Source organism: Odocoileus virginianus, chromosome 2 (genome assembly GCF_023699985.2).
Source record: "Odocoileus virginianus isolate 20LAN1187 ecotype Illinois chromosome 2, Ovbor_1.2, whole genome shotgun sequence".
NCBI lineage: Eukaryota > Metazoa > Chordata > Mammalia > Artiodactyla > Cervidae > Odocoileus > Odocoileus virginianus.
Window position 1 is genome coordinate 2,071,655 of NC_069675.1, and position 13,495 is coordinate 2,085,149.

General features: G+C 47.4%; 1 protein-coding gene across 2 annotated transcripts; it reads right to left on the reverse strand.

Annotated features, from left to right (window-relative positions):
- ZNF514 (zinc finger protein 514) lies at nucleotides 1–13,040 on the reverse strand. 2 transcript variants are annotated; one of them, XM_020876865.2, is made up of 5 exons: nucleotides 8,206–13,040; nucleotides 7,349–7,437; nucleotides 4,591–4,717; nucleotides 4,194–4,289; nucleotides 1–1,871 (listed from the first exon to the last, which is right to left on the reverse strand). In XM_020876865.2, exons 1-5 carry the CDS (start codon nucleotides 8,330–8,332, stop codon nucleotides 886–888), a joined length of 1,425 nt encoding a protein of 474 aa, XP_020732524.2. In that variant the 5' UTR covers nucleotides 8,333–13,040; the 3' UTR covers nucleotides 1–885. The 2 variants fall into 2 exon arrangements, with proteins under 2 accessions (XP_020732524.2, XP_070330299.1); XM_070474198.1 differs by lacking the exon at nucleotides 4,194–4,289 and having other exon boundaries at nucleotides 8,206–13,039.
- Nucleotides 13,041–13,495: the final 455 nt, after the last annotated feature.

Consider the following 13,495-nt stretch of genomic DNA (forward strand, 5'->3'; position numbering starts at 1 on the left):
TATATATATATATGGGGCTTCCCTTGTGGCTCAGTTGGTAAAGAATCCGCCTGCAGTGCAGGAGACCTGGGTTCAATCCCTGGGTTGGGAACATCCCCTGAAGAAGGGAAAGTGGGTAACACTCCAGTATTCTGGCCTGGAGAATTCCATGGACTATATAGTCCATGGGGTCACAAAGAGTCGGACACGACTGAGCGACTTTCACTTCACTTTGCCCTTTGAAAGAAAACGTAAGCTGTTACTAATGTAAAATATGTATGAGTTATCTGGAGATGTTTTGGGGATTTTTGTTTGCTTTTGAAACAATATGTAACTGAAGGCTGTGCTATACACATTACACTGATGAGGCTTCTCCGAAGTATACATTCTCCCGTGTATGGAGACTTCCCTGGTGGTCCAGGTGGTTAAGACTTCACATTCCAAAGCAGGGGGTGTGGGTTTGATCCCTGGTCTGGGAGTTAAGATCCCACATGCCTCATGGCCAGAAAACCAAAACATAAAACAGAAACAATAGTGTAACAAATTCAATAAAGACTCCAAAAATGGTTCATATCCAAAAAAAAATCTTAAAAATAATAAACTGATGTTGAATGTGTGACCCACTAACTAAAGCCTTTCCAAATCCATTATATTCACATAGTTTCTTACTGGTTTGAATTCTCTTGTGTTTGATAAGGGAGGTGGTATGATGAAAGCCCACCTCCTCTTAATAGAGCTTCGGTTTGGTGTGTCCTGTCTGATGTTGAGCAAAATGTGTCCTCTGACCAAAGGTCTTCCCACATTCGCTGCACTCCTAGGATCTCTTTCTAATATATAATTCAGTATATCCTCTGAGGTTTAGTGGTGTATGTTTTCCAGCTGAAAACCTTCCTGCATTGGCTGAATTCATAGGGCTTTTTCCCCAGCATGACTTTTCTGATGTTTAATAAGGGAGGCAGTGTGAGCAAAGGCTCTTCCACACTCATTACATTTGTAGGGCTTCTCTCCAGTATGGTGTCTATAATGCTGAGTGAGAGATGAGCTCTGGCTGAAGGCTCTCCCACACCTATTACATTTGTAGGGTTTCTCTCCTGTATGGAATCTGTAGTGTACAATGAGAGAGGAGCTCTGGCTGAAGGCTCTCCCACATTCTCTGCACTCATAGGGCTTTTCCCCAGTGTGAGTTCTCTGATGTTTAGTAAGGGATGAAGTATGGCCAAAGGCCCTTCCACATTCATCACATTTGTAGGGTTTCTCTCCTGTATGAAATCTGTAATGTAGAACAAGAGAGGAGCTCTGGCTGAAGGCTCTCCCACATTCACTGCATTCATAGGGCTTTTCCCCAGTGTGAGTTCTCTGATGTTTAATAAGGGATGAAATATGACCAAAGGCTCTTCCACATTCACTGCACTCATACGGCTTTTCCCCAGTGTGACATCTCTGATGGCGCCGAAGTTCTGACTGGAAATGGAACAACTTCCCACATCCATTGCATTTGCAAGATTTCTTCCCTGGTTGAGTTCTCCGAGAGGTACTTCTCCCTGAAGTCTGTCTGAATGCTGTATCACATTTATAGTATCCTTCTCCTGTGGGAACACAGTGTTGGTTAATAGGGACTGATCTTAAACCTGAACCGGTCCCAAATTCACTCCATTCATGACCTCTCTTAAGGGTGGGAGGAGGTTTGTGAGTGAGTGACATTTCTTTCAGATATCTCTCCTGTTTTTTTGGATGCATCTCTACCTGGTCATCCCAACCACAGGTTGCTTTCAGTTTGGAGGACCTGAGTTCATCTCTAATATGTTTCTCCACTGATGCTCTCTGCAATAATTCTTCTTTGGAAAGTCCTTGACTTAGCATAGCTTCCTTGGCTTGAGGCCTTCTCTCCCAGTCTGGAAAAAACAAAAAAGACAGGCTGGTATTACCTGTTCTATGTGCCAAGAGGAAGTAAAGTCCTATGATAGATGTAAGATAATTAACCTTTAAAATAATAGCTAAAAGAGGTGTACAGTCTCTTCCAAGAATGGTGTATGTCTGAAGAACATTTTGGAAGTGCCAGGAATAAGATAAGCAGGTAACTTGAGATTAGAAAAACCTGAGAGAACAGCGTTGGGACTCCAGTACACAAGGTAAGGGCTTCCCTGGTGGCTCAGTGGTAAAGAATCAGCCTGAAGTGAAGGAGATGCAGGTTCAATCCCTGGGCAGGAAGGTCCTCTGGAGAAGGAAATGGCAACTCACTCCAGTATTCTTGCCTGGGAAATCCCATGGACAGAGAGGAGCCTTGACGGCTATAGTCCATGGGGTTGCAGTCGGACATGACTTAGCTACTGAACAACAGTAACACAAGGTAAATCCAAAGACTGTAAAGATGAGAGGAGGATAGGAAGATGCCCTCCACAAAATCTTCCCTCAACACCTCAGTCCACACCACACATTATTACGTATTATGTACATATTATAATATAAATACTGTATACATTTAACATCTATTATTGCATGTAACTGTGACAGCAGAATAATTATCCCCCAAAGATGTCCAAGTCCATCTGAACATATTTATATATTCAAATCCCAGGAACACATAAACATGTTACTTTACATGGCAGAAGAGACTTTGCAGATATGATTAAGGGCACAGACCCTGAGGCTGGGAGATTATCATGAGTCATTTAGGTGGGCCCAGTCTAATCACATGAGTTCTCAAAATCAGAGACCAGTTCCTGGCTGAGTCAGAGCGATGTAGTGTGAGAAAGATTTGACCCATCACTTCTGGCTCTGAAGATGGAGGAAGGGCCCCATGGGCCAAGTAATGTAGCAGTCTTTAGAAGCTGGGAATGCTCCTCAGTTTATAGCCAGCAAGAAAACAAGAAACTCAGTCTGATCCTTGTCACGAATTGGTTCCACCAACAACAGAGATGAACAGGAAATAGACTGTCCCTAGACACTCCAGAAAGGAACTCGGCCATGCTGATATCTTGGTTTCAACAGTGTGAGACCAATACTTGATTCTGAGTTGTGAACTATGAGATAATAAACTTGTGTTGATCAAAGCCACTAAGTCTGTGACAATTTGTTTCAGCAACAATAGAAAGTAATGTGATAACAGTGACCCTTCTGAAGAGAGAAATGACTGTCAGTGCCTAAGCAGGGCCCCCACAGGCCAGATTTTGAGCCAGTCGGTCTTGTGGGGTCCTGAGGACCTGAACGTTTAACAAGCTCCCGTAGAGGTTCTGAAACACACCATATTTGTAGAACACTATAAACAGACAGATACTGATGATGAGACTAGATCCAGATGTCACACCCTTGCCCTCATTCTGGAAGGAAACACGATCAAGAGAGTACCAATACAGAGATCAGCATCTTCCCTGTCTCTCCTCTTCTGGACAGTCTTGAGGCCCAGCCTGCACTCTCAGGATTTGAGCCCTGCTTTGGGGAGCTTCAGCTCTGGCCTGAGGCTGATTCTGTTTCAGAGATGGACATGGATACAGACTGTCACCTCCTGCAGTATGCTTGGGCTGCACATGGCAGGCAGGAGAGCTTTGTGTCCAGAATTTTGCCCCAAGGGGTGGAGCCTACCACCCCAAGGTCTCAAGTCACCTAGGAATTCAAAGAGATGCCATCAAGAGCTGGTAAGAAGTGGTCTTTGTTCTTAGAACCCCCTCTGTTGTAGTTACAACTCAACCAAGCCTGAAGTGTCCTCACCTTGGTCTTCCTGATGTCATCTGTCAGGATGTCCTTGCCAGTAGCCCTTTAATTTCTGGGCTACTTAACTGTTCTGTTTGATCTGCTGCTAACTCTGTTATCCCTGCTGATACAGGACTTAACAACTATTGGTCCTTAGATTCCATCTAACACTGATCGTGTGACATCTAGTGATGACGCATAGTCCCAAGGACCCTGAAGGGTGGGTAGAGATGGGCAGATGTTTATTTCTTATCCACATTACTCGCAAGAAATAAACAAAGGACACATAAACACTAGAGAAGAAAATGAACATCTTTTCATACTAGAAAACATTATGGAAGCCTACAGGTATTCAAAAGACTGGAGTGGAGGGCTCTTGGCAAGTGACTTCACCTTCTCAAAGAAAAGGGCTCCTGGTAAGTGACCGCACCTTCTCAAAGAAGAGGCCCCTGACCAAGGGTTTAAAGGAACTTTCCAGTCACAGTTGGCCCTTATGATGTGTACTGTTGTTTTGGCCTGACTCTCACCTGAGTGAACACCTGTTGAGATTTCTCTCTCTAAAATACAGGGCTCTTCCCCTTCCTCCAACTGGCGGATCATATATGGTTTGGACACTGGAAACCCTGGTGGTAGAGAAGGAAAAGAATCATGGTATGGGTATAGAAGAGGCCAAGCCTTGTGGACAGCCTGCAACTAAGCATGGTGAAGTCATGAAGCTTCTTACTCTGATCTCGCATACAGCAGGACTCTCCTAGGAACAAGGAGAAATACTGAATCTCCTGGCCCCCAAGAGAAAATAAATGTCTAATTCTGGAATTTCAGGGCAAAAGTCAGCCAACAGGCCCAGACACCCTAGCTTTTAACACCAAGGAACTAAAGATGGCCTGATGGTCAGGCTCTGGGCCTTGGAGGAGCTGAGCTTACCCAGGGAGGCCAGGTTCTTGAAATTCTCCAGCATCACCTCCCGGTACAGGTCCTTCTGAGCAGGGTCCAACTGACCCCACTCCCACCAGGTGAATTCCACAGCCACATCCTCAAATGTCAACAGGTCCTGAAACACAGAAGACAATCTTGCACACTCGGGGAGCACACTCATGGCCCTGGGAGAAGAGGAGACAGGTGTCTGAATAGAACCTTAGGGTGTACAAGAAGGGATTCCAAGAGTTCCCGGCTATCGCAATGCCAGGTTTTATCATCTGAAAAATATTTTAAGCTGCTCCAGGGACTATGTCATCCTTACTACTCGATATCCCATGCAGTACCCACAGATCTCAACATCAAACTGCTTAGAAATATAATCAGGGCCTCAGGAGAATCAAACCTTTAGAGACACTCCACTTACGTGACAGAAATATATACAATCCATTTCCTCAGTTTTCAGAATGGCTTATAATTTAGTGACATTTAAATAGAATCTATTAAAAATAACAAACTGATAAACTCTGCATTCTGAGCATATCATAGTGTCAATAGTCTTCTAATTAAGTATTTTTGAAACTTGTGGCCTAGGATTTCGATGATAATTCTTACTAAGGCCAAATAAAATCATTTGGGGTTTAGAACAACGTATCCCCTAACAGCTGCCAGCACACAGTTCAGTGAAAGGATGTCAAGTGGCCTTACAGTGAATTAGTAAGTCTTTTGTGAGTCTGATTAATATAAATTATCTCCCCAAAAAGCCTAATCATTTTTCAGTTCCTAAATGTGTAAAGTTGAGAGTGAGAACCCCAGATCTCAGGGCCTCACAAGGTATAACCATTCTATGGGTCCCAGCCAGAACTATCCTGTCAGCCTCTATAACGACAATACTCGACTTACATTGTACAATAACCATAAACTATGAACTAAAAAGCAAATAAGCGAAGGTAGTATAAACTCCTTTTACTTTCCCCTCAAAATGTTTGAAAGTCAAATCCCATTTAGATACTGATTCCACAGAATAAGCCAAACTAATAATTTTATATTAAAGGCAGTCTAAAATAATCAAATGTGGAAAACTCACTACCTTAGGGGCCCAAATGATAGATTGTACTATTTGTGCAAAATATTCATTGGCCCTCCCTACAGAATTGATTTTCCTACCCCACTGACTCAGGTGTAGTCAACTCATTCACTTTCACATTTGGAATGTGAAGCAAGTGACATGAGCTACTTATGAGCAAAAGCTTTCACAGTCAGCTTCGACAATTGCTGCTCTGAGAATGGCAAATGATCCCAGAGTGAAGATGTGGGGCAAAACCATAGCTTGCATGTAACATGGACAAGAAACAAACCGTTGTTGCTGTAAGCCTCTCAGGATTTGCTGTTGTTATCACAGCATAACTAGCCTCAACTGACTCATTAAAAGAGCTGGTACTCCAGGTGAAGTTCTGCCATAATAAAATAGCCCAAAATATGTGATAGTGGCTTCAGGGCTGGGCAGTAGAAAACATTGGCAAAACAACAACCCATGTAATTTGGTGGTGAACTGTGTGGTAACACTTGATGCAATAACTTGAAAGAGGAACAATGCAAGATGAGCTGGTGCTGTGATGAGACGAAGGAAACATCAATAGTATGAGCTGGTTGTCACTGGCTACATTTGACAAAAGTATGACACACACACACACACAAATTAGTCTAAGAGTTCGCTGATTTGCAAGATAAAAATCTAAGGCAAAGAGAAAGTGTCCAGAGGGACTTCCCTGGCTGTCCAGTGGTTAAGACTCTGGGCTTCCAATTCAGGGGAAGTGGGTTCAATCCCTGGTTGAGGAACTAAGATCCCACATGCCACATGGCATAGCCAAAAAAAAAAAAAAATTTTTTTTTAATGTTTTAAAAGAAGAAGAAGAAAGTGTCCCAGAAATACCAGGACTTGCAAGGTTGGAGATTTAATGAATTCTCATTTCCAACTGGTCAAAGACAAAATACATACAGCTTTTGCATAACAAAAGATAATTAAAACCCAGCCTAATGGCAAGGACTAAGTCATGAGTGTGATTGTCAGACCTTTTGTTTAAGCCTCTTAATAATTTCAGATGGCTCCCAGTAAATCCTCTCAGTGGGACCAAATTTGTCAGAGTGACTAAAAGTAAGATTTTGCCAGAAGCTCCACAATTAAGTCTAAAGAGAGGAGCATATTTCAATAACAACTGTGGGGAAAGCTAATATATACGGAGCTAATAGAAGCAAATGCACAAAAAGCTGGTCAGGTTTTTAAGAGTCACACTTAAGGTGCAAGACTTGAAACAATCTTTGGGCCATCAAACTACTCAGGATAAAAAAGCTGCTTAGCCCTCAAAAAAAAGTTTATTCTCCAGTATCATCTTCATATGCAACCAAGGGAGATACTGCAAAATGAAGGCACTTCTGGAGGGCAGAGCCAAGAGCCAAGAACACTGGACTGGGAGCTGCACCCAGACAGCAAAACCAGGACACATGAAAGGCCCCCCAGTCCCAAGGCAGGGTCTTCAGTGGGTCCCCACACTAATCCAGGAAGACAACTCGTGCACAGGGGCCCAGTCTCCCTGGGCAGAGGGCCCTGGGGCAAGGAGGCCAGCAACAGCCTTGATGGGCTCAGCCTCCTGCAGAGCAGGAACTGGGGCCAGGTCCCTCTGGCAAACGAGGAGGCTCCAGAGAAAAGGAGGCAGAACTCTCCATAGTTCAGGCATTTGAGAGAAACTTAAAGAGAACCCCAACTCACCTGAGGTCTGGCTTTCAGGAATAAGCTGGCTGTTCCCTTTTCTCCCAGGCATCTCTCCGGAGGAAAAGCAGGCTCCCGAGAAGGGAGAACTAGGAAGGTAAAAGGAGCCATGAGGAAGGCTAGCCCCCATGAGATTTACAGCCCCTAGACTCCCCAGGCCAGCGCGTCGCCCCCATGGTTTCCGGGGATAAGGCTGGACCTAAGGCAGCTGGGGGACAGGCCACAGGCTGCCTGTGCTCACTGCTGCGTGAGGCCCCCACTTGTCCACAGGCCACAACAAGCTGCAGGTTGCCGGAGGGGGACCACAGTCTGGCCACTCCTTTGTGGTCAATGGGCCTCCAATATGCAGGTCCTATATTAGGCCTTTTGAAAATACAAACATGAAGAAGAACTTCAAGGAACTTTAAATGTCACCTGAGGGAATAAGACAGGTTAACAAGACAAAATAAGGCCTAGGACAAGACCACATAAAGACATGGGACTTTGCGGAAGTCACACCTCTACCCTTCTCCTTGGGAAGTAGTGCAGAGGCCAGGGCTTCCTGAGAGCTATCCTGAGTGTTTTAAAGCGTCATTAGGTCTCTGAAGCGTCTTTTAAGAGCCGTTTTATTATAAGGCCAGGGCTTCCCAGGTGGTTCAGTGCTAAAGAATCCGCCTGCCAATGCAGGAGACTCGGGTTCAACCCCTGGGTCCGGAAAAGGAAATGGCAACCCACTCCAATATCGTTGCCTGGGAAATCCCAAGGACAGGCTCTGCCCGCCAGTGGGCTCCCTGCCCCCACCCCATGGTTCTCCTTCTCCTCCGAGACCAGCACTAACTCCCCAGGAGAGTTCCGGCCCGCGGCACCGAGAGCCAAACCTGAAGCTCTGGAGTCCATAGCTGGGGCTAGTCCTTTCACTAGGTCCAAATCTCTGTCACTCGGCGGCGGCCCTGCGATCCTCCCGGGGCTCAGGGAGTGGGGAGCGAGCCGGATGACACCGGGCATCCCCACTTCGCGCAGCAACGCCCAGCCGATCCGCAGGAGCCAGAGCAGGGCTGTCAAACCCGGACTGGCGTCCCAGCTGAGCGCAAGGCGGCTGTGGCTGCGGGAAGCGATGCTCTATCCCCTCTTGCACTCCCAGGCACCTCAGAGGACCGGCCGCCGCCTCCTTCTGGAGACCGAACTCTAGGACCCAGCTCCCACGGAGACCACCAGGAAATGGCCACAGCCACACCTGAGATCTCGGTGCCCCGCCCTCGTCTAGAATCGCTTCTGGAGAGCTCACAGGGAACCGATCGGCCCTGCAACTCTGCGCCCAGTTCCAGGCCTCTCGCAGGAGGGCAGACGGACAGACACTTCGCACTTTCTCTGGCTCAGGGCGCAATGCCCATGGCTGGCCTGCGCACCAGGAGTAGCTGAACCCACAGAGATCCAAGCAACACCCAGTTTCCAGCCCCGCCTCGCGAGACCCGTCCTGAGCCTGCGCGAGAGGAAGGCCGGCACGCTGGGGTCCCCAGAACAAGCGTCGGAGGCGGGTCTGCGGAGGTGGGGGGTGGGGGGCGTCGAACGAGCGGCGCCTGCGCACTGGCGGCTTGGGGACCTTGGGTGCTCTGCTCTGGCGATTGCAGGCTGGGCAAGTGCGCACCAGCTACCTGGACAGAGGTTTCACTCTGCCCCCCCCCCCCCACCCCCGGAAGCAACCTCCGTATTGGAAGTGCCTTTAGTAACTGGGCCCAACAGCCGGGTTTGGAGCAGTTCAACAGAAGCCACTGGAGTTTAAAAAAAGAAAAGAATCCTGGCCTAAACCCCGAACCTGACAAATAAGAATTTCTAGGAGGCTCTCCGGACATGTGAATTTCTTATAAAGTGTCCAGGAGATCCTGACAGTCTGTTCCCTACCTCTCCGTCTTTCTCCCACTGCTCCCCGTCCGCCTCCCCCCAAGTTTAAGTTCAGCGAAGGGTGAACTCAAAGAGAGGACTTTGGACTCCTTCCTCCTCTAGAAGCGAGGATCATTTCAGACCTAAGAGAAGGAGAGAAATGATCTGGATATTAAAACGATGGTTCTCCGGAGGCACTCCAACCAGAGGAGACTTTTGAGGACTGAGAGGTTGGTGAAGGAGTCCTCGGGCCTAGAAAAGAAAATAAAGACCTCAAGGGCCCTTGCTGAACCACCTGACTTTACTGACAAAACTGAACTCTAAGTCCCACCCCGATACTCCGGGCAGACTGCGTCCTCCCGGGACCTCCCACCCCTGTTCATCCGCCTAACTAAATCTTCCCATATCGCTTCTGCAAAACCTCCCCTTAAATATGAAGCCTCCCTGATCCTGCACATGCTCAGCCTGGTCGTTAGACCGACTGCCGCCCCTCCTAGCCTGAATAATGGTAACCTGTCTCCGTTGAGGTCATCTTCCTTTCTTCACTGCCTCGTCTCTAACTACACCCTACAGTTGGGACAAATAACCTATCGAGGCAAAAGGCCTTTTCTCCGTTCTTGCTCTTTTAATGTTTCGCCTTTCTGCCAGCACTTCTGGTGACACAGATGGCCAAGATGGTTCAGCAAGTGCCAGCAAGTAAGCCCTCCTTCTCCGGAGCCAGAGTGAGGAAAGGCGGGCAGGGCTGCCTGGAAACCATGGCTGGCACAGAAGTTTCTGTTCTCTCCTATGCTCTGGAACCAAAAAAGGTGAGGGTATGAACACATGAGAAGAGTGTCCTCTCAATGGTGGCTGACATAACCAGAAATTGAACTGCTTCAAATGCTACTGATTCTTTGCACTTTTATCCTCTAGTCTATACCTTTACTGGTCCTATACTCTCTGGCTAAGTTGCTTTCTTCTTAAAGAAAAGTAAAAAGGTAATTAATTTGGAAAACTCAGCAGTGGCCACAGGACTGGAAAAGGCCAGTTTTCATTCCAATCCAAAGAAAGGCAATGCCAAAAATGCTCAAACTACCACACAACTGCACTCATCTCACACGCTAGTAAAGTGATGCTTTAAATTCTCCAAGCCAGGCTTCAGCAATACATGAACCATGAACTTCCAGATGTTCAAGCTGGTTTTAGAAAAGGCAGAGGAACCAGAGATCAAATTGCCAAAATCCACTGGATCATTGAAAAAGCAAGAGTTCCAGAAAAACATCTATTTCTGCTTTATTGATTATGCCAAAGCCTTTGACTGTGTGGATCACAATAAACTGTGGAAAATTCTTCAAGAGATGGGAATACCAGACCACCTGACCTGCCTCTTGAGAAACCTGCATGCAGGTCAGGAAGCAACAGTTAGAACTGGACATGGAACAACAGACTGGTTCCAAATAGGGAAAGGAGTACATCCACATCAAGGCTGTATATTGTCACCCTGCTTATTTAACTTATATGCAGAGTACATCATGAGAAACTGGGCTAGAGGAAGCACAAGCTGCAATCAAGATTGCCAGGAGAAATATCAATAACCTCAGATATGCAGATGATCCCACCCTTATGGCAGAAAGTGAAGAAGAACTAAAGAGCCTCTTGGTGAAAGAGGAAAGTGAAAAAATTGGCTTAAAGCTCAGCATTCAGAAAACTAAGATCATGGCATCTGGTCCCATCACTTCATGGCAAATAGATGGGGAAATGCAGAAACAGTGGCTGACTTTATTTTTCTGGGCTCCAAAATCACTGCAGATGGTGATTGCAGCCATGAAATTAAAAGACGCTTACTCCTTGGAAGGAAAGTTATGACCAACCTAGACAGCATATTAAAAAGCAGAGACATTACTTTACCAACAAAGGTCCATCTAGTCAAGGCTATGGTTTTTCCAGTGGTTATGTATGGATGTGAGAGCTGGACTGTAAAGAAAGTTGAGCGCCGAAGTATTGATGCTTTTGAACTGTGGTGTTGGAGAAGACTCTTGAGAGTCCCTTGGACTACAAAGAAATCCAACCAGTCAATCCTAAAGGAAATCAGTCCTGAATATTCATTGGAAGGACTGATGCTGAAGTTGAAACTTCAATACTTTGGCCACCTGATGCAAAGAACTGACTGATTGGAAAAGACCCTGATGCTGGGAAAGAGTGAAAGCAGGAGGAGAAGGGGAGGAGAGGATGAGATGGTTGGATGGCATCACCGACTGGGTGGACATGAATCTGAGTAAACTCTGGGAGTTGATGATGGATAGGGAAGCCTGGTGTGCTGCAGTCCATGGGGTCGCAAAGAGTCAGACTTGACTGGGCAACTGAACTGAACTGAGGATCACTTGCAGATCTTTTCAAACTCTCACTCCTCAGAGGGAGTCCCGGGCATCAATATGTTAAAGCTCGTCAGGAGATTCTGGCATGCAGCTACAGTTGAGAATCCCTACGATGTCTCCAACGAGGGTCCTTCCAGTAGTACCATGGAAGTCAGGCTCCTGTATGCTCAAAATGTCGGAGTCCGCACTGCTGCCCAATCAAATACACATATATCCTGGGTTCTTCTTGTGAGGCTGTCATGGCTAACGCCATGACAGGCAGCCTAGATTAGGAGTGGGCCTAGTTTCCTGGGGTAACATAATTATCAGGCCTTTCTCCTGGAGCTAGCCAATCAACATGTGCCTAGCAAGAAAAAGGGAACCTATCAGGGGAAAGCTGAAAGCCCCATGTTGGGCCAACAAAAATTGCCTTGCAACTGTGTAACCAATCCGCTTGCGCCAACTACCCGCTGTGTAACCAATCCGCTTGCGCCAACTACCTGCTGCTTTTTTTGACCTAATAAATACCCGAGAGAACTGGGGTTCGGGGCCTTTTCATCCTCACACCCTTGGTGAGGGCGGGAGGCCCTGGCTCGAGTCAGTAATAAATTCCCCTATTACAAGTTGCATTGTTTCGAGGAGTCTTCTTTCCCAACCGGGGACTCGGACTATGGGCAGAACATTTGGGGGCTCGTCCGGGATCCCTTGACCAGGGAAGAACGCTCTTTGGAACAAAGGGGAAAAAGGACAGGTAATAGCACCGGTGCTCAGGCAGGTCTGGAAAAGTCCAGTGTAAATCCGAGGCCCTGCTAAAAGGCAGGAAGGTATCTGGCGTGAGGGAAAGCTTTCCATGAGGGAACGGATTGGCCGTTCCAGCCGGCGTGAAGCCGAGGCCAGCGAGCATGCTGGATGGAAGCTGGCTCTGCGGGAAGGAGACCTCCTCTCCTAAGCCCGAATCTGGGGAACAGTGGACACCATTCGGTAAGGTGACCCTTGTTCCAGAGGATAGGGAGACTCAGTGGGTCCTGCCCCCCAGTTCTGTGTTGTCGGCTGATGTGTGTCTGTCTATGTGTTTTTCTACGCCCTTTCGCGTCTGTATGACTGCTGGCATTGTCTCCTGTCTCGTTGTTCTCTGGTGTGTCGTTGTCTACTTCCTCCTATAAAGCCTTGGAGCCTCATTTCTGTTTCTGAGAGTTTCAGTGAACAGGCAGACAGTTGTCAGGGCAACTGATGAGTCCCGGCCAGGGCTACTCCCTGGCAGATTCTGAAGGCCTCCCAACAAGTCAGCCCCAGAAACAGGAGCCCAAGAGGGTGAAACTCTTTTCTTTTTTCTCGTATTCTAAACCGAGAATCTGGCCAAATAAAAACAAGTCTGTGTGGGCACGGGACAGGCACTTAAGAGCCGATAGGGCGCCTGCCATTGGAAGACTCCCATGAAAGGATAAGGGGGTCACGGGACGGGCTAGAAACCCTTAGGGTGCCCGCCCCCAACAAGAAAACTTCTGTGCAACGACTAAGGCACTCAAATAGTTCCACGGCTCCTGCTTTCTTAATCTACATACCCGAGAGAACTGGGTATCGGGCCTTCGCCTCACACCCTTGGTGAGCGGGAGGCCTGGTCGAGTAGAATAAATTCCCAATACAAGTGCATTGTTCAGGAATCCTCTTTCCGAACCTGATGACTATGGGCAGAAATTAGGGCTCCGTCCGTATGCCCTTCTCCAGGCAGACGCTCTTTCGGAAAGGGGAAGACGAACACCCCCCGTGATCAGGAGGGAAAGGGAAACCCGAGGCCCGGAAGAAGGAGATATGTAGGAACATAGGGAGGATTGGCGGTTCACGGGTGAACCCAGGAGTGGAAGGCTATTTCTGCTGAAGGAACTCCCTCCGAGCTGGGAACAGTGACCCTGGTAGGGCCCTGAAATGGGAACCTTCGGGGTCTGGCCCCTTTTTTCCC

What these genes read in the sequence shown, in the direction of transcription:
- ZNF514 (XM_020876865.2), bottom strand. Translation starts at nt 8,332, where the DNA reads ATGCCCGGTGTCATCCGGCTCGCTCCCCACTCCCTGAGCCCCGGGAGG. An exon ending in TATGGACTCCAGAGCTTCAG is followed by an intron (nt 7,438 to 8,205) that starts GTTTGGCTCTCG and finishes TTACCTTCCTAG; the next exon opens with TTCTCCCTTCTCGGGAGCCT. An exon ending in CAAGAACCTGGCCTCCCTGG is followed by an intron (nt 4,290 to 4,590) that starts GTAAGCTCAGCT and finishes CTCTACCACCAG; the next exon opens with GGTTTCCAGTGTCCAAACCA.